Source organism: Prionailurus viverrinus, chromosome C2 (genome assembly GCF_022837055.1).
Source record: "Prionailurus viverrinus isolate Anna chromosome C2, UM_Priviv_1.0, whole genome shotgun sequence".
Taxonomy (NCBI): Eukaryota; Metazoa; Chordata; class Mammalia; order Carnivora; family Felidae; genus Prionailurus; species Prionailurus viverrinus.
The window spans coordinates 128,882,529-128,904,870 of NC_062569.1; the positions used below are offsets into that span (position 1 = coordinate 128,882,529).

Here is a 22,342-nt window from a genome sequence, read left to right on the forward strand (position 1 = left end):
TTTAAGTCTATTTATTTATTTGGTGGGGGGCAGAGAGAGAGGGAGAAAGAGAATTCTAAGCAGGCTGTGTCAGTGAGAAACCTGACGTGGGGCTTGAACACATGAACTGTGAGATCATGAACTGAGCCCAAATCAAGGGCCAGACCATCAACCGGCCGAGCTACCCAGGCACCTCAGGCCTGGAACAGTTTTGATGTGGGATAAAGCAATGGACAGCACTTCATCTCATCTTTCCATCACTGCCTTTACATCCCATAAATCATAAGGGAAGTGAATCAAACAAGGAGCTTGAGGAAAGGGAGAAAAACAGTTTGTCTATCTTATACTGAGTTGCTAAAACTGCTAATTTTGGGTAGTACAGGAATGTATAGGAATCGATGACATTTAAAGATGATGATGAAGTCAAACATCCTGATGCTTCTCTACTCAGATAACCATACATAAATTCTGACCAACAGGTTTTTTTTTAACATAGCCTAAAAATCTACCATTTTTAGATTTCCTCAGACTCTTAATCATGGTTTTCATCATTCCCCAGGAAATTCTTCCAGAATTTGGACTAAGAATAACAGGGGCTGAAATCTCTTTCTGAGAACTGTATGCCTCCTTGAAGATGATTCTGGAAAGTCTACAACAAATATATCTCTGGGTCCTTTAGGAACTCACTGATAAGTCCTTAGGCAAAGAACAGTTTCTAGTGTAAGCTAGAAATGCCATTCATTGCCTGAGAACCTAGAGGCCAAGTGCTTGTCCAAGTTTGGACCACGTTGTAAGTGAAAAAAAAATAGTGTATTAAATTGACTTTGAGCAGAGAGTCTGAAAGGCCATGCCACCCAGAGATAGCCATGAGTGGACAAACCAGGGCACGGCAAAGAGCAGACAAGTGTTGGCTCCTTCTGGTATATAATGTGTTATATACCCCACTATGAAGGAACCCAGAAGAGATGATGGAAGTAAATACTTCTCCCACTCTTAAATGGAAGTATCCTTAAGTTACCGGTAAAGAAAAGGTATTTATACTATCTGTCCATGAAAGGGGATTGAAACTGGTTTCTAGGTGGACTGATAAAGGAAATATTGTTTGGCCGTTTTACATGTGCCTGGGATAGTCTAAGTACTTTTTATATACAAACTCATTTAATAATCCCAATTCCACTCACTGCAAAGAAGTAAAATTATTTTTCTGTTCAGAGATTTTAAGTAGCTACAGATTAGACTTTTTCAGATAATTTAGAACACAGAGTTGTACCTATTCTTTTTAAGAGACAAAATTTTGGACAACTCACACTAGACAATAAAGAACATTATATTTGAGCATGTTATCTCCTTAGAAATAAAATAAATACATCAATGATAGCAAGAAAAGCCAGACAAAGTGAGGAGCACCAGAGATAGGAGGGGTTCAGAAGAGCAGTCAAAGTTCACACTCACCTGGCTGCCTTCTTTTTGCCAAAAAACAGCTGGCTGGGGGTTTCCTTTAGTTTCACAGGGAAATGTCACTGTTCGACCTTGAGCAACAATCTGATCTCTTGGCCTAACCACAAACTGTGGAGGAGCTATAATTTAAAAGGAAAGAAAGTATATAAATATCAACCATTGACAAAGAAAAAGATATCAGAGAAAATCTGGCACTACGTGGATGGCTCAGTGCCAGACAGAAGCTACAGTTTTTAATTTTTTTTTTTTTGTTTTGTGAAGCATTTTCCAAAACATGATGGGGAAAGGAGAAGAGCACTCTATAAAATATAAGGAAAAGAAAAGTAAATTTATCAATAGACATTTTCTAAATGCCGTATATTATTAATCCTGTAGCTCATATATTTGCATAGGAAAATAGATTTTTAATGATGTTCTAATGTTTTTAAGAAAAAACATGGTTTCCCAATTTGGTTTTGTGTTTTGCATAGATAAAGGTAAAAAAAAGTCACTTCGTTATACAAGTATGTCTTCTGAAATTAGTCCATTCACAAATATTGGCCATTCCTATATTATTTGTAAGACGTTGTTCTATGTGCAGAGATACCAGAAAGCTTAAAAGATAATTCCTATCCTCAAAGTGTTTATAATCTAGAATTGAAGAGTTAATGTGTTGAAGACATCAAAGGATTGAAGAGCTGGGAATTAAATACAAATATAACTAATGATATAATGTCATGTATGAAAGTAGTTGCTTCTACTTAATTCATTTCATTTAGACAAACAAGCATTAGTCAGACAATTACTATGTTCCCCTACAGGACACTAAAGATACAGAGATAAAAAGTATCTATCTTGCAGCTTTCAAGGAACTCACAACCTAAGGGGAAACACAAAACATGATGACAACAGCAAAAGGAAGGTAAAACAATGATCTAAAACCATGCTAAGTTCAATGATTGATGTGCTTTCAGAGCACAGCACAGAGGTATCCCATTCTGTTATGGCAACTACGAAAGGGTTTTTGCAGAAAGTGCACATCACGGGGGCATTAAGGAAAGGGCAGCATTTAGGTAAGTGGTGAAATGAACACATTCCAAGCAAGGAATTTACTGAACAAAGTGCAAGAAGCAAGAACACATCTCGTGTACACTGTGTAATTTGGCAGAAATGAAGGGTCCAGGTTTTGTAAACATCATTGGCTAAAAAAGATGGATTTGGATGCAGCCTAAGAAAGTCTTTGAGAAGCCCAAGTGGGGATTTTCTTCAGGCTCTTTCTACGCTAAGGAATGCTCGATGCAAAGCAAAATCGTTGGAAATTTTAACCCTCTCAGGAATAAGATATGGATTGTGAGGGAGGCACATCAGTCAACAAAGTAGGAAGTCTGGTTGGAAGATGAGGGAAATGACATAGGCAGAGATAATGAGACCTACACATGAGTAGCTCCATTAGAAAAGAGAAAAAAATGATGGGGGTAAAAATCCTAAGGAAGTTCAGGTTTAAGTTGGGAGTTAACTGTAAAAAGAAAGAAGAAAGTGAAAGACAGGAGACAGTATAACTGGAAGTTTTCACAATGACATCTTCTACATATCAAAGCCCACTCCTGTTGAAGAAAAAACAGCGTATTCATTCCATGACTTTTCTCATCATCTGTTTACACTTTAAATCATTGCTGATGCTGAAAAAACTTAAGACCAAGAAAAAAAACTTTAAAATCAACGTTAATTTTTAAAACCTGCTCTACATGGCAACCATCCTAAAATGTGAACTCTAAAAACAATTAGAACAAAAAAATGACATTCAATAAAGGTCTTTACCCAAAATTCTTTCAGCCCTTCAGGAGTACACAAGAGCAGGTCCAAGAACAGAGTAAATGTAGGGTAACCTCACACATATAACAAATTACTCATTCTTACAAGAATGCTAGTATAGAAACAGCAGCCGCATTTTTTTTTTTAATTCACTGAGATTTGTAGTGACTTATTTTTTGGTGTTCTATTAGACTGCCTCCCAACTCGACACATTCAACACATACCCCAGGGAGAGCGGGAATAAATCTACTAAGTGAAATTTTCTTCTATAACTATAGATAACAGAAGACTCAGTCTAACGGGATGGAGAACCCAGATTTATGGATCTATTTGAAGAGAATGTGGTTTATGTTGCCTTGCATTTTCAGGAGATTACTTGCCTCTTACAATCTTCTTGTTATTTCTACACAATTTCACTGAATCAGCAGATACATTGATTTTTGTTCCATGTTTTCTAATAGGAATGATAGATTAAATCAATGTTACAAAATTACTTCAGGGACAACTCTTAAAACATTGCAATGTCCATTTTTCAGGGAAGAGGTGAAACTACCAGATTATTTACACCAAACAAGACTTAAGATTGGTCTCTATCGTCTGTAATATCCAAGAAAGTAATGTGTATTAAGTAAAATTTAATGATCAAATATAGTTCCCACTTCTTAGTAATCCTATGAAAGACAAGTTTAGTGCCAATATGGACACTAACTAAGCCAGAAGTATTGAGTAACTTAGCTTGTATCTCATTAAATAAAAAGTAGATTTAGTAAAAATCATTTAACAGTAATGATAGAAGTCACATATTCAGCTTATTTGTTCATTTGTATTGCTTTGGCTCACATAACTAGTTGGTAAAATCTTACAGCTCCATATGTGCTATGAAGCTTCTTCCTTATATAATTAATTTTTAAAATGAAATAACCGAGAATACACATGATTGAAATCATCAAATGAAACACCAAATTACAAAATGAAAATATATTTTATAGTTTTCAGCATATTATGCCTACTCTATATCTATCCATCTATTTCAGTAAAATTAACATCTATACTTTAATTATAACTACAGATTTCCTTAAATTTTTAAGCTTTTAAGAACTTGTTAGTAGATGAGTGATTTTGCAAAATGCTTTTGGAGTCTAGATCCTATAATTTTAACCAGCTGCTAAAAGATATCCCCCAAAAGGACTAGCAAGTGACCACATCAATCTCTCCACTTTCCTGAAAACATAGGATTCATTCATTTATTCATTCAAAATGCATTGATTGACTACAAATTATGAGACATTCTGTTTGGTACAGAGGACGGAAAGCCAAATAAAAAATCAGCAGAAACTCCCAAGTAAATAAGTAAATAAACACAAATACAGAAGAGTATGATTTGTATAATAATACAAATAGCAGTGGGCATTGGGTGAGAAAGCTTGGAAAAGCAGCAAACAGACCAGGTGATGAACATGGAAGAGGAAGATGCCGGAAAGGGCTATGGTTGAGTTGTGTTTTGAAGCACAAGTAAGAGTTCACTGGATGAAGAGAAGCAGGTCACTTGGAACAGACAGAAGCAGACATAAGGTAGAGACACGAGGGGCTGGATGTGTTAGTGGAGGGTAAATGACCTTAAGAATAAAAAAATGGAGATTCAAAAGTGTTAGAGGGACAGATAATTTGTGCTAAAATAGCTTAAATTTTGCCCTGAAAGCTATGGATACCTGTTCAAAAATGTTGATGCAAGAAAGATGTAATAAAATTTGTGTTTTAGATAGAATGTTCTTTGTAAAAGAGAAAGGACAGATGTGAGGCTGGAAAATCTTAGCAAACCGGGCAGAAAATCCAGTAGAGGACCATTAGTCATGGTAGCAACTAAAGAGAACATTTCATCAGAACTCTTAAAGGACAAAGAAATTCTGCAATATTACAATGAAATATTTGCTAATAATGATAGAACCTAAGAAGGCACGGAATCCATTTTTTTTTGAATTTTTACCCAATACTGAACTTTTTGAAAGACCTCAAACAAAATACTCTCAGCATTTGTGTTGTTCATGCTGTGAAGTACTCTTTCACATGATGTTTATTTATATTGTATTTTTATTCCAAATTATTATAAATATACTCCACTTCTAATGTACCAAATAGTTTCTTATCACCAGAACTTAAGCCACACTGGAATGGGACTCACCTTTATCATTTCTAAAATTAAACAAACAAAAATAAACATATCAAAGCCAAGCAAAAAAATTCAAAAGTATTTAAGTCTCTGAAAATGTACATCCTTTCCTATTGTCACTTTCATTTGGACCACCAAACAAATTGCATCAATCACTTTTACTTCTGTGGACTCTGTCTGCTCAAGATCTATATTGCAATCTTCTGTGAAGGGATATCAGCTGAAGGAATTTATTTTTGAGGTTTTAAAATGAAAAACTGCATCAATAATTCTTCTGCTAACATTTCACATTTTCAGTATTTCTGCCAGGTGGCAGTGAAAATGGTTTGAAAAGGCAGTGCTTGGCTGAAGGTACCAATGGGAGGGAGTATACAGAGAGGTGGCATTTTATCAATACGGCACGGTAGCAAAAAGTGTGCTATACATAAAATGGATTTTCTATGATGCTCTCATTATACATAAAAAAAACATGATTGGGTCCTCAGGATGACAATTCAAAACACACATTTAAACCCAATGTGAATTAAAGAGGTTGAGTTATAAACTCCAGAAGGATATGCTACTTACAGAAATGGCAATTCTCTTACATATTTCTAAGACAGAAGACTATAAAATACATATTTATATCCTCTCTAAAATCCAAAAGCAGTAGACAAATCTTTTGTGGCTGCGATGTAATAACAGAGTTGCTTAATCTGTTAAATGATTATACCTTATTGTTACAGCTGTAACAAGAAGTGAGATGAAGAAAACAGTGGTACAATTCAGTGTTCAATTGATACTCACAAGTTAAAAACAATAGCTTTAGAGGAAGAACGTGTTGTGTGCTTTCCAGAGAAGTATACCCACATATAAAAAGGTCAATTAAGATTAGAGGTCTGGTATTGTTCACTTGAAACTGCATTTTTGAGAATTTAAATACAATGCACAGTAAATTAGATTTGATTTCTGCTAAATTATGCTTTGATACTGCATTCAGCCCAAGCTGGCTTCAATCAAAGTCACGCTACAGCTCTGTTATGCTAATGCCCCGCTGGTGGAAGTGAGTGGGTGTTATGGAAATCAGATGGCTGAACATGAGTAGGAAGCATAGGCCATGCATGAGGTGGGCTTGGGGATGAGGGGATGAGGGAACCAAAGGTTAATCACATCATGTTCCGAGTTGTTTTTACAGGAAAATATGACTTTCTATGGCAGGCATGAACATGGAGATAGTCATGCAGCCGTTGCATACATTAATATGTGACAGGATAGTTACAGGCACACTCAGCAGATCTTTCTTTGGGTGTAATTTTTGCTTGACTGAATAAGCTTCTTATTCTGTAACAATAAACATTTTGAAATATGTATCTTAAAGAAGTAGAACATGTTTTTTGGCTATTTAATATTTTTTTGCTTGTTAAATTCTAAAATATTCTATAAGCATGTTTGAAAAACACACTCATTTGTCATATGCTTGTGTTAAATATTTGTTGAGTCATAAATTGCTGAATACAACAATAATTAACATTAACTGAGTGCTTATTAAATGTCAGGGAGTATGCCAAACCATTTGCAGGCCTTGTCTCACTTAATATTCAAAGAACCCTATGTCTTAACTACTACCATTATGATATGAAGATCACAAACTAGATCCTATAAAGGGAGCACAGGGTTTTCAAGATTAAAGCACTAGCTTGGAGAACAGGTTTGACTTATGGTGCATCTAACACCATTGTTGGAACTCTTAAACACTGAGCCTTTAGATTAATTTATCTGACTTCAAACCATGATCTGGCTAAAATTTGTCATCTCTAGTACCAAACAGAAAGGTAAGAATTATACGCTATGGTTTCCAATATGGCATAATGATGTTAAAATCATAACATGTTTTTCCTAAATATTTGCTTTGTTAAAGTAGCAGAAAACCTATGATCTTACTCTTTCTGTACTACTTAAAAGTACAACCTTTCTTAAGTATACTTATTTCACGTCATTCTTTATTCAAAAACCTACAGTGTTTTTTTCTATAGCTTGCCCTTGCAATGCTTACAAATTATTCTCCTCAGTGCAGCATTCTGGCTTCCATTAACTGGCCCCAAATTTTACCATCCTGACTCTCATCCCAAACCAACTCCAATATTTCAGCAGAACAGCCTCCTTTCAATCACTCCCACATGTATTTTCTTGTTCTTGTTGTTCACCCATCTTGTTATCTATTATCCTTTGATCCATTTTGTTAACAGTGATTAACCTGAACACACTCTACGTTGTACTTTTCTTGTGTTCTTTCCACTTTAAAGTACCTGCTCTTGCTTGCATGGCTTTTTTTCTCTATTTTCCCCCTGCCTAGGTGTCTTCCTGGAATAGGGGAGAGGTATCATTTTGTGTTGAAATGGTATCTTTATTTGGCCTGGAAAAGCCTCAAATAGGGAACACTAAATGAGTGTCTTGAAAAAAAAAAAAGGAAAAAGAAAGAGAGTTCTTGATCTCAAGCAAATACTCAATATTTTTTTCCATCTTATCATACCAGAAGGATATGACACACTCCCACCAGTGACAGTGACTCACTATTGTAGTAATTTGGGTGGAGGCATGCCAAAGAAAATACATTGTTTGAAGAAAATCTCCCAACTGATTCTGATATGCCCCTCTGTAGAGAAGACCCCCCATTGCACACTGGAAATTTATGACACAAAGACTATCAATGAGTAGCCACCATGTGAGAATGATAAAGGCAATGCAGAAAAACAGAGGAGTTGTGTAACAACCAATTCTAGATGTTGTTGCAAAATATTAGTTAATAGGCTTACGTCCCCAACAATAAAGAGTGAAAAGTCATTTCATTAAAATGCAATATGGAGCAGGAATAAGAGATGAATATTTACTTAGTTTATCACCAGAACAGACTGACTTCTAATTGATAAATGATTGTTTCTTCAACCTATTTAATTCTGTTTAATTTTTACTATTTAACACTTCATTTGACTTCAAAAGAATTTCTGTTAGTATTATTGGAAATGCATAATGTTAAAAAATATTTGATTTGAAGCTTATTAACACATAATTCATCTCAGAGGAAGCAATGCATTTATAATGGAAAACATAATTTAGTGATATTACATTTATAAAGTTTGTTTAATCACATTTTATCCATTTGTCATTATTCTCAAGGAATACAAGTGATCAACTTGCTAAATTACCTACCTTTCCAGTTAATCTCTTTCTTGCTGAATCCATGGCAATAACTCTTCTAGAAGAGTGCTATATCTTCTTTCTTAGTATCTTACTTCTGGCTAATGTTAAAAATTCTTATTCCATGCTAAAATGCCAGTATCTATACCTTTTATTTTAACAAAAATCTAATAATCTAATAATTGTCTATCCATATATGTGCATTTAAAAAATCTAATATCTATCAATCATCTATTGATCATCTACATATATATACTTCTTTACTGTCTAAATGAAAAGGTAAAAGTACTAAATGGCATGCTGCTTTCAGAAACATGAAAAGAAATGTAAATGTCCATACGCAATAGAATGACTACAGGAAATCACAATTCTTATGTTCTTCACCTATTCAGACTTTGCATTCTACTCTCTATCTATGAAAGGTCTCACATACACACATTGCATTCAATCCTGTATGAATAAAGACATGTAGCGATCATGAAGCTATTACTCTTTACATTTTTGAAGTGCTTTTATTAGTCTTTAGATTTTGAAATATTCTTTAATTTATTGATTATGGGAAGACTACTTTTTGAGGATTCAAAAATAGCTAGAACTCTAAAAGTAACTCATGGCCATTCGAAATCTGATGATCAAATGAGGCCATTGAGTTAGTCAAATGAATTATATAGTGTGACTATAAAATCATGTAAGAGGCCTTCTATATATGTGTAGGAAGCAATTCCAAAGAGGGTGGAAAGTACCAACTTTCAGTAGTAAGTGTGACACCCACACAAAAGTATGCATGTTTGGTAATAGTGGTTAAAAATCATTTTTTGAAAAAATTATAGTCACATAATATACTTCTCCCTGAAAAGGAAAAATAATATCAAAATTAAATAATTCTATGATTATAGAGAGTGTCTAGAATGCCTTTGAAAAGAGTAAATTCATTTGGTTCAAAATATCTTGACATTTGGATTTTATGGGCAAGCACAGAAAAACAGTGTTATGATAAACAACTATATAAACATAGCTATTTTGGACTTGGTCCTAATTTTTTTTAAGACGTCACACCATTTGAAAACACCATGGTGATAAAATTATGCTAGAAATGAATTCAGATATTGGTTGGCACTTTCAACTCATAATACTATTCAATTATTTTAAACAAACATTTTTTGGTTTTATTTTGTGCTAGGAGCTGAAGGTTCTAAGATCTCTGTCCTCTGGAACTCACTGGTACCATGGAAACTCACATGGAAACAATCAAGTCTGATGCAACATGAGGAACATGAATGAGGGTTGTAATACAGGATGTCCTACCATTATGACAATAACTTGACTCAGTCTGTCTCCAACAATTGGGGAAAGCATGAAGACAGGAGGAGAGAGAGAAAGAATGAGGGAGAGAGAGAGACAGGTTGAATTGTCCCTTGGAAATAAAGTAGATAAGGAAGGGAAAGTGGGAAGTTGTGCTTCACAGAGGGAAAAAGGCATGCATTATATTACAGGTATGTTTCTCAGACTGCAACAATTATTACCCTGACCAACCTACATGACAACCTTTGACAAATCAGTCTGTTTGTTGAAGTAAAGGATTATGTTGCTAGAACCATGAATTTTTTCCATGTAAATAATTTTCATTGATTTTAGCAATTCCAATTTAATCCTCTAATGGTATTAAATATTTCTGCATTGCAATAAATGTAATAGTTAATTCCAAAAGTAATAATTTGGACAGGCTCAAAGATAATTTTAAACTTTATTATATTCCAGATTACCAAAATAGGTTTCATTCTGATTTTAGGTTAAGTACAGGAAATCATGTAACTACAGTAAATAATTCTGAGATTCAACATGCAAATTTCATAGACCTCCCAAATTCTACAAAAATTATAAATTAAGAATACTTACAAAAATCTGTCAAAATTTTAAACAAATTTTTAATTGTCGAGCACATGTTACTATATTATTCTGTCCATTACCAATAGTAGTTTTACTTCTGTACTTGCTTTCCTGATTGACTAAAATACTGAGAACAAAATAAAATTTTGTTTTCTCTAAAGGATTTCACATTCTCAAAAAAAAAACTTTTAACTTAAAAGCTAATGAATTATCAAATAAGGCAATATTTACATTCTATTTTATATCTCATTTTTTACCAACACAGAGAGAATAGTTTAACGAGTAATGAAAAACACTTATCTAGATCCTAACCTGGGAAAACTAGACTTTTCACACTGCAGATAGAAGGGGCCATAAATATGGGGGTGAGAAGGGGATTCTTCAAGTAAATGGTGAGACAAGACATCCATTTTCACTCACTTAAACTGTCAACTTGCCAGAACTGTCATGTCAGCACTTGAGCTAAACCATGAAGGCTGATCACATCCCATTATCTCATTTTTTTTAGAAAAAGATTGCATGAAGATGCCAATCAGAAAAAAAAAAAAAAAGAAAAAGAAAAGAAAAAGAAAAAGAAAAAGAAAAAGAAAAAAAAAGGAAAAAAGGACTTGGAACCAAGAAACAAATGTACTGATGCTGAAGGGCTGCTTAGTTAACGGAATTTTAATATGCAACTGCAATGTTTCTTAATAACATTAATTACACGCTTAGTAAGGCACCATCCTAACTCATTAGTGCCTTCTTTTTGTTGTATTTTATCTCCTACCAGCAGAATGGGGACTATGTGATTGGCCTGTTACCATTAATGTTGCTTAATCTTTTTATAGCACTATTTAAAGCTGCTTGCATAAACATTTTCTAGGCAAATATTACCTATGTATGCATATGTGTGTATCAATTAACTGCACCAACATTTGGCGTGCCTCTACCACATGTAAGTGTTATGCTAGACCTAGAGGCAGCAGAAAGATAAATACAACAATGTATTTACTAGCAAAGAGCTAATAGTTTTGTAGGACAGATGAAAATAATATCCCTAATAAATCTGGAAAGCAATGCTTGCCATAAGAGAGATTTTAAAAGCCATTCAGATATATTTTAACTCAAAATGTAATTTAACTTGGTAGCTTATATATTTTTAATGCATCTAATTATGTACTATTCCCTTGAGTGACATTTAATATGTTTAAATAAGTAGAGTCATAATTCAAATGTCGTGCATATAATTTTTAGGTGTAATGCATATCATAATATCTGTTTTAAGGTACACATATACACACATATATGTATCATGATATCTCTCTCTGTCTATAAGTTACTATTACTTATATAAGTGAAAATTTTGACTTTCTTATAAGGTGAGACTAAAATGTTCATGCTATTTTTTTCTGGCAATAGACAGGGAAATCTCTTAATACTTATTTCCTAACGCTATTTCAGTCCAAAGTGTTATCTTATTTTGATGTTTTGTATTTATAGTACTTTAATTTTAACTGCTAAGTTAATACATTTAGTGTTTATTTTATTCTTATTTGGAAAAACTCCAACATTAATGAGTATTTAAGTTTTTTTTGATACTCGGGTTAAGATAATAGAGTAAAGGTTCATTGTTCCACTTTCCTCTATTTACTACAAGAGAAACTAATAATGTAGAGAAACTACCATGGCCCCAAACCACAAATGGTGAACTACCCTTACCAAACACAGTCAAGTCTGGAGAAAATGAGGAAGTTTGATAAATACCAACTAGCCTCCATCCACAGCCTATCAATACCAATTTCACAAAAACTACGTCAATGGTGTGAAAGTCCATCCCATGGATCTTAGATGAGAAGAAGAAAATTTAGAATCAAGAAGGAGACTTGGGAAATAGGAGATGTGACTTTGTAGACAACCAGTTACAATTCAGAAGTTGAGGAGAAGGTACCAAAGGAAAGGAAAAGCCAAGCATACTGTTAATGGCCAAATTGTAGGGTGGCCTCCATGAACTTCACTTACTGGAGAAACTCCCATGATTACGTTATGTTACACGACAAAAGGAATTATGTAAATGTAATTAAGGTTACTACTCAGTTGACCTTAAGATAGAGAGAATAATGACCATGGGTCTAACCTAATTACATGAGAGGTTTCCATCAGGAAATTTTCTCTACCTGCTAACAGAATGGGGAGTCAGAGAGATATAGAGCAAATCATACGAAAGAGTCAACAGATCATTGCTGACTTTGAAGGTTGTGGGGGTCATGTGCAAAGGCTAGCAATTGAACTGTGAGCAATCTGTTGCTGGCAGTCAACAAGAGCATGGGGACTTAAATTCTACAGACGCAAAGAACTTAATTCTGCCCACCAACCTGAATAAATTTTTGAACTGGATTCTTCAAGAGAGTTTCCAGAGAAGACCTCAGCCTGGTCAAAACCCTGTTTATGGCCTGTGAGATGCTAAGCTAAAGACTTAGATGAGCCTGTTTCAACTCCTGACCTAGGAACGGTAGCCTAATAAATGGGTGCTAATGAAGTTGCTCAATTTGTGGTAATTTTTCATGGAGTAGTGGAAAACTAATACACATAAAAATCATTTTTTAGGGGCGCCTGGGTGGCGCAGTCGGTTAAGCGTCCGACTTCAGCCAGGTCACGATCTCGCGGTCCATGAGTTCGAGCCCCGTGTCAGGCTCTGGGCTGATGGCTCAGAGCCTGGAGCCTGTTTCTGATTCTGTGTCTCCCTCTCTCTCTGCCCCTCCCCCGTTCATGCTCTGTCTCTCTCTGTCCCAAAAAATAAATAAACGTTGAAAAAAAAATTTTTTTTAAAATCATTTTTTATTATGAAGCAGTAATTATGAAGAAAAATGAAGAGAAAATTTCATATGGAATACAGAGAGCTTATAACTTAAAAGAGATTTGCTGTGTACCACCAGGAACATCAGCATACCAAGAAGAAACAACTTCTTTTTTGATAAAATATTCAAGACATCAGGCCTAGTACAGATTACTGAATGACCCTGGTACTTCCCACTTTCTCTTCTCCAAACATGCAAACTCTAATCTTCAGCAGTTAACTAAATGATTAATAATCAGGTAGGGCCTAAAACAGGGTCTATATAGAACAAAATAAAACAAACTATACAGTAACTAAATGTGTAACTATTGACAGAAAAAAAACATATTCAATTAATAAAAGAAAGAAAAAGAATCTCTATCGTCAAAAAATTACCCAAAGAAACACAGAAATACTTTATACTAGTTGTCCACAGACTAAATGAAATTTCATACAACAGGGTCTCTCTTTTTTAAAAGAATCAAATTAAAAAAAAATCTTTGAAAAGGAATAAAAGAGCTCAAAGGCAACTGGAGGTGAAGAATATTATATTTAAAGTTAGTAAGGAACAAAAGAGAAAATAAAATTAAGAAATGAATATATTTGGAAACACAAAAATGATAACTGCAGTTGAAATAGGGGGACAATATAGGAATTCAGAAATCAGACAATATGGGGAACCAGGATGGCTCAGTTGGTTAAATGTCTGACTCTTGGTTTCTGCTCAGGTCATGATCTCTGGTTCAAGAGTTTCAACCCCACCTCGTAATGCCAGTACAGAATCTGCTTGGGATTCTCTCTCTCTCCCTTTCTCTCTGCCCCTTCCCTGCTCGTGCTCTTTCTCTCTCTCTCTCTTTCTCAAAATAAATAAATTAAAAAAAAAAAAGAAATCAGACAATATGAAATAAAAATGATGACTGAACTGAATCAATTATTATATTGAACTGAATAAATATGGAATTAAGATAAAGAAAGCCAACATAACTCATGGGAAAAATTAGCAAAAGATAAAAGAGAAGAAAACACTCTTCAAATAGAGTAAATTACAGCATGAATCTGCAGATTTGAGGGGCTTGTATTCTAAGAATGTTACTTACAGGGTGACCAGAACCAAGATATAATCCAGCAAAGTTATGGAAGAAAGGACTACATTGGTATTCAAATAGTAAAATGGAATCTCAGCCAAAGATAAAAATATTCTACAAGCCTCAGACTTCACTATAGTAACATTCCAATACTAAAGCAACCCAACATTTTTGCTAAGTTCTGAGAAAAAATATGACTCGATAATTTTATACCTATCCTCTTTAGAGGCAATGAACAGACATTGTCCAACACACAAGGCCCTCAAAGAAGAATCAAGTCAGTGACTAAAATCATCCAACCATGAGAAGTAACTAGCACTTGCTTTTCACTTTAATAATTAGCATTAGCTTATTTTAAACGTTTCTCATTATGGAAACTGTTGGAATGTACAAGACAAAACAGAATGCATTATTTTTTTACCTCCTATTTAATCAAAACATATGGAGCAATGAAAACGCGATGCTCAATAAAAATTAAATTGGACTCTGCATAAGGTAGCTAATTAGCGCCAGGTGCAGGAAACATTAAGTGCTTGTAGGAGGGAGATGATTACCTTGGGTCATGGGGTAACAGCTTGTCCAAGGAAGAAAGTCTGCAGGGAATAAAAGTATAGGTTTCCTTTCAAGACACACTCAGGATGCCTTTTGCAGAAAAGTGGATCTTGACATGAAAGGGTTCATATATAATACCTACATGTTTTCTGATTTAAAAAAAAGAAAGCCTGGAATATTTCCAATACTAAGTTAAATTATATACAGCACATAACATTTTCCAGATTTCAAGGTGGGTAGAGGGTGGTGGTATCAAAAATATCAATTGCCTTATTCTGTAAGTAATGTCTACTTTATAATTTTTCCTGAATGAATTTTTCAATTACTCACTTTTTATTGGATCTCTTGGTGGTCTCAGTAATGTGCTTTAGAGCATGTTAAAACAAAACTGCACTTCAGTTCAAAAGAGATTTTTCTAAAAAGAGGATAGAATTATTTTTGTGTTTAAGCAGTGAAAACATTGAAAAAGCAATGTGCCTATAGATTTTTGTTTAGAACAGTGGCTGCTTCTTTTAATTAATAATAACATGGAAATTTTGCCTAAAACATATATATTTCTAAATACCTACAAACTCTGCTGTGGCCAGTCGTGTTCTTCCATCAAAAGAACACATCGTTTTGAGTCACTAAATAAGGAAATATGTAGACGATTCCATAAAGTTGTGTATTGTCAGTTTGTTTCTGATGTTTTAAGCAAGTTTCACCTGATGCACACAGCTTTTCGTCTCCGTACTGGAGGCAGTCAGCATCTAGCATATGGTGTACATGATAGAAAACGGAGCAGGGCTCAACTTCACAAGCAAGGCAGCTGGTAGATTTGACAGTTCTTTTCCAAATTACTCATCATGTTTTGAGTTGCTGCTAGGAAAAAATGTGTTGCCCATCTCCAAAATAGATGTTCTTTTTTATTTTTAAGCTTGAGAAAGGCTTCCAATAGAAAATAAGACAGATGGGTATAGGAAGCAGTTATTTATCCCTATTTAGACTATTTTCTTCTGTCAGTTCCCTTATCAGAACTTATCAGAAGAGTTTTCCAAATAAATGGATATTTCCACATTTTTTGCTAACTGTGTCCTATGATGTATTTTTGCATCTCATGTAAAGAATGACTCTGGAATAGTAAAATGTCAAAGCCGCGGGAAGGGCTGGCAGACATTTGATAATCAAAGTGGCCTTTGTCTAGATTCTGTGGTAACCAGCAAATATGAAAGTGGGATTAAAGGACTCTTTTCAGACGTTGATAACATTGCAGGCGAGGAAGTGAAATCTGGAGAATACTCTTCTTCATTGGCAAGTATGTGATTGTCTGCTTTCCGTAATGTCTCCCACACCAAGGATCCTCTAAATCAAGAGTTTTTCCTACAATCTCAAAAATAGAGACCAGAAGGTGTTTATTCCAACTGCAAATTGCAGAGTTGCCAATTCTTTAATTCAAATGCAGGTCATAAGAGTTATACATATGGACAAAACTCCCAGTTTGGGGGTTTATAATGATTTCTAAATGGGCTTTCCACCCATGCTACCAAGTGTTTTTTTTTTCTTTATCCTATATGTAATGTAATGATTGATTCTGAATCTTTACAGATATGTTTACATTTTAAAAATAAAAATTTACAAATTAAATTTAATTTACAAATTAAAATTTACAGTATTTACATGCTCTGGAATCTGAATATATTTCTAATTTTCTTTCAAAAGCTTTATATAGGAACTATCCCTTAAATTTTCTCTAAATTTTATATACTTGGTGCATATTTCTTCACCTAATTTATATGGGACTTCAAGGCCAGATTTTTTCTCCTTTCTGTGATTTCTACTTTGTTATATACCCTTTATGCTATCTCTATGAGCTTCAAAGTTGAAAAACTTACGTTTCAGTCCACTAACAAATACTAATATTAATGTACTTTGCAGAGAACTTCAAAGTTGAAAAATGTGTGTCGTAGTCAACTAACAAATATTAATATTAATGCAGTTTATATTATTTGAATATTTAATTTATGATGTACCTGATTTGTACCTTCTTACATTACAATAAAAGTTGGCATATCTATCACTCCTGAATTCAAATTCATGTAAAAAGTTTATGCAAAGATTCATATACACAACAATGAAGCAACTGAAAGAAATCAAGGAATCCATCCCATTTACAATTGCACCAAAACCCATAAAATACCTAAGAATAAATCTAACCAAAGAGGTGAAAAATCTATACACTGAAAACTATAGAAAGCTTATGAAAGAAATTGAAGAAGACACAAAAAAATGGAAAAAAGATTCCGTGCTCCTGGGTAGGAGGAACAAATATTGTTAAAATGTCAATAATACCTAAAGTAATCTACATATTTAATGCAATGTCTATCAAAATAACACCAGCATTCTTCACAGAGCTAGAACAAATAATCTTAAAATTTGTATGGAACCAGAAAAGACCCCTAATAGCCAAAGCAATCTTGAAAAAGAAAACCAAAGCAGGAGGCATCAAAATCCCAGACCTCAAGCTATACTACAAAGTTGTAATCATCAAGACAGTATGGTACTGGCACAAGAACAGACATTCAGATCAATGGAACAGAATAGAGAACCCAGAAATGGACCCACAAATGTATGGCCAACTGATCTTTAAAAAGCAGAAAAGAATATCCAATGGCATAAAGACAGTCTCTTCTGGGAAAACTGGACAGCGACATGCAGAGGAATGAACCTAGACCACTTTCTTACATGACACACAAAAATAAACTCAAAATGGATGAAAGACCTAAATGTAAGACAGGAAGCCATTAAAATCCTTGAGGAGAAAGAAGGCAAAAACCTCTTTGATCTTGGCCACAGCAACTTCTTACTCAACACGTCTCTGGAGGCAAAGGAAACAAAAGCAAAAATGAACTACTGGGACCTCATTAAAATAAAAAGCTTCTGCACAGTGAAGGAAACAATCAGCAAAACTAAAAGGCAACCGACAGAATGGGAGAAGATATATGCAATGGACATATCAGATAAAGTGTTAGTATCCAAAATCTATAAAGATTACCAAAATCTATAAATATTATCAAACTCAACACCCAAAAAACAAATAATCCAGTGAAGAAATGGGCAAAAGACATGAATAGACACTTCTCTAAAGCAGACATCCAGATGGCCAACTGACACATGAAAAAATGCCCAACATCACTCATCATCAGGCAAATACAAATCAAAACCACAATGAGATACTACCTTACACCTGTCAGAATGGCTAACATTAACAACTCAGGCAACAACAGATGTTAGCGAGGATACAGTGAAAGAGGATCTCTTTTGCATTGTTGGTGGGAATGCAAGCTGGGTGCAGCCACTCTGGAAAACTAAAAATAGAACTACCCTACAACCCAGCAATTGCACTACTAGGTATTTATCTAAGGTGTGCTGTTTTGAAGGGACACCTGCACCCCAACGTTTATAGTAGCACTACCAACAATAGCCAAAGTATGGAAAGAGCCCAAATGTCCATCGATGGATGAATGGATAAAGAAAATGTGGTATACACACACACACACACACACACACACACACACACACACACACACACATACACACAATGGAGTATTACTTGGCAATCAAAAAGAATGAAATCTTGCCATTTGCAACTACATGGATGGAACTGGAGGGTATTATGCTAAGTGAAATTAGTCAGTCAGAGGAAGACAAATATCATATGACTTCACTCATATGAGGACTTTAAGAGACAAAGCAGATGAACATAAGGGAAGAGAAAAATAATATGAAAACAGGGAGGGGGATAAAACCTAAGAGACTCTTAAATATGGAGAACAAACAGAGGGTTACTGGAGGGGGTGTGGGAGGGGTGATGGGCTAAATGGGTAAGGGGCATTAAGGAATCTACTCCTGAAATCATTGTTGCACTATATGCTAATTTGGATGTAAATTAAAAAATAATAAAATTAATTTTAAAAAGTTTACGCAAAGAAAAAGCAAGCTAATTTCCTCATTATCAGTGTCGTCTCTGGTGATCCACTAAAAGCATATCCAACGTTCAGTTTCCAAAATTAATAGCAGTTGTCAAGTTTAAAGTATAGTTCTTCATATTTCTGAACATTGTCATAAGTCATTGGAGATAGATTTATGAAATGACAGACTTTCCCAGAACAAAACACAATGTGTCAAAAAGCTATTCTTTAGTTCCAGTCCAATGGGAATTAAAAAAATCATTTTAAACAAGAATAAAAACAGAAATAACTTCAAAATGCCTTGCAGGTGACAAGTACATCCCAATACTCTCTGTGAATCACATTTTCTATTAATGTACATCTTTTCTATTTATGAGTTTTAAATGTATTGGAAATTATTAACATATTGTTTTATGTTCTGGGAACTTGTGAAGTAATATAAATCAAGTGGTCATGGTTTATCGGCATAAGGTTTCTACATATAAAGATCTACAATTTAAATGTTATTTTTCCTGTTAACCAGAAAAGTTATCTTATTGTTTCCCATTCACTTCTTAATGTTTTATATCGTACCATAGATATGTAAAGTTATCATTAATAAGAATTCATACAACACTAAAAAATGAGGCTTAAAACTGTAACATATTCTTCAATTTCCTACATCTCCAAGTGTAAAAAAGCATGATCAATTTAATAATTATATTGAAAGAAAACAAGATTGTATTTTATGACTGCAAGACATAGCTATGTTTCAAAAACACAAAAGTATAAAATAATATATGTCTCAGAAACTAGGAATGTTGATCAATATTGGCATACAAAGTGTTTCCACATATATAATCCGACCTGAACTCATTTCATTCCTGCAACAGCTTTGAAAAGTCAATATTACTATCTCCATTTTCTAGGTGAAGTCACTGAGGATCAGGGATATCAAACAACTAACAAAAGAAGCACTGCTCAGAAATAGCAGACCAGAAACTCAGATTGGGAAACCAATGTTCTATTTTCTGTATTGTTATGTATGTAAGAATATACTACATAACAATAAGGTTTGTGAATGTTTCAACTAATGGAAAAAAAAAACGTTATGAGTTTGGACCAATATATATCAAATGTCAATGTCAAGTCAGTGTATTAAGAAAGATTTTGAAGTTAGATGGACCATTTACAGAGCTGTGTCAAATTGACAATTTATTAAAGGATCTCTTGATATATTAAAAAAGAAACATACTAAATTCATTCACCCATCCATCCATCCATCCATCCATCCATCCATTTATGCATCAATCTGTTCATTTCCTTATAACACAATTACCAAGATTTCTTTTATTTAAACACATGTATTGGTTGGTTAAGCTAAACTTTAAAAGAGATGCAGAAAGATTATTAGATCAATGAATTTGAAAAGATTTTTTTCCCAAATGTTTACAAATAATTACCACTTAAATTACTGCAAATGCAAACAGTTAACTTCACTTTTGCAAAGCTGAAAGAAGGATGAGATATATTAAAACCACCAACTTTCCATGCCAAAGAACACAATTCATCCTTCCCTTTCCCTCTTAGTGTAATCATCTCCTTAGAATAACTTGAAGCATTCTACCACATTTTGCTTAAATAGGCATACAGATAATAAGTATACAGCAGTTAAAAATGCCCATAATAAACAAGGACTCGAAGCTGTTTATAAAAAAAAAAAGTGCATCCAGTAGTCAAACTTCTTAATTGAGTTCATAATCATTTATCTTAATGAATATCAAGTATAACTAATACATGATTATTTTACATATACAGGAAAAAAGAATTATTGTATTTTTCTCTTCAAGAAAAGTTAGCAGTTTATAGTATTAAACATTCATATATTATTTTTCAGGAAAATCATCACCTATTCATTGTTAATACCAAAAGTCACTATAAAATGTTTCTCAAACTGATGAAAAGATCAGGAGCAATTTTTTACAGAAGATAGTCCCTCAAGTAATATTTAAACATGGGTGATAAATATATTTCATTCTCTTAAATCCTAGTATGCGTGAGTTATGAAGCATTGTACAAAGCCATGCTAAATGGATAGAAGGATGGCTACTTACCAACAGGGCGAGCTGTAGACATTACAATGGTGTGGTGAGAACATAAAGAAGAAATTAAAAAAAAAAAAAGAAAGAAAAGAAAATTATCAGAATGCATGATGTGTAATGTTACATTTAAGTATGGACAGTAGAGTGATTTCTAGTCTTATAATTCAAGTATGAACAGGATGTCTGAGTTTGACTAAAACTGAAAGTTATACATATAATTTTAAGAAAATAATTATTTTGCATTCCAGAATTAGCTCTATGGGATGTGAGAGATAATTTCATGTAAAGTTTGATTGTCATCACTTACTATAGTTATTATTTCAAAGAACTTTTTAAACAGCCTGTATTACCCCCAAAGTTAAGAACCTGATGAATATAACCATTCAAGTCACAGACTAGCAAATGTCATGTCAATAAAAGAAGGCCTCACTGTCTGATTTAAATAGGAATTGGATTTTAAGCATGGTTAGTCAGAACCATTACAAGGACTACAGAAAAGCCCCTGACGCTGCTTTTCAGCCAGTAATAAGTTAAGATCACATCACTTTTCATCCGTGGACAGGGTGGATGAAAATATAACAAATAGGTTGGAACATCCTTAGAGATTTCAACTGAGTAGCTCCCTAACTACTGTTAAACGTTTTTCTTCTTCTTCTTCTTTTTTTTTTTTTTTTTTTTTTGGCAGAGGGCAGGAAACAATGACTGACAAGTTGATTCTTGTTCACTCTGAGAATGGCTTTCAAACTGCTGCTTCAACAAATTATTATTATTTTTTTATTATACCATAACTTTCAATCACTAACATCATTAGTAATAGGCTGGCCCTGTTATTAATGCACAGCAATTGTAAGAGACACACATGGGCTTAATAATACTTTCTTTACAAAGAATAATGCCAAATAAATTTAGATAGTAAACCACTTTATATAAAAGCAATGGAAAAATATAAAAAATATATGGTGCCATTATTCCAATGAAGAAGAAATATATTTAGTAGCATTTGAACTTTTATGAACTCTTACATTCAAAATATAAACTTTAGTGACAAACAAGTGTCTCACCCACATCCTAGTGGATAGTTCTAGTGCATATATAATGTGACTCTAGAATTTAACATAGTTTTGTCTTGATGATGTCTCATTGGACATGATGAGATGGATATAGTCATTGAAACCATATTTATAGGCATTCATTCACTCAACCAATACGCCATGATTCTAGCTTTGTGCATTTTCTGAAACAATATGGTGCTGCCTATTTAGGAGATGCATGCCTTATATTATTATTTATTATTAAAAGGGGGATTAAGATAATACAAAGAAGAGCAAAGCAATTATAGCAGCAGGATGAAAATTCTAGCTCAGTGAAGCTCTAATGTGTCCTACAGTCTATGATGTGTTCCCATAGCA

General features: G+C 33.9%; 1 protein-coding gene across 7 annotated transcripts in view; it reads right to left on the reverse strand.

The window, feature by feature from the left end:
* ROBO2 (roundabout guidance receptor 2) overlaps positions 1-22,342 on the reverse strand; it is a 610,594-nt gene that overhangs the window by 117,178 nt on the left and 471,074 nt on the right. For all 7 annotated transcript variants that reach the window (XM_047875818.1, XM_047875814.1, XM_047875817.1 and 4 more), the window contains exons 7-8: positions 20,946-20,957; positions 1,432-1,556 (exon numbers count right to left, since the gene is read on the reverse strand). In XM_047875818.1, coding sequence (XP_047731774.1) covers positions 1,432-1,556; positions 20,946-20,957 — 137 coding nt within the window. The remainder of the gene's footprint in view (positions 1-1,431; positions 1,557-20,945; positions 20,958-22,342) is intronic.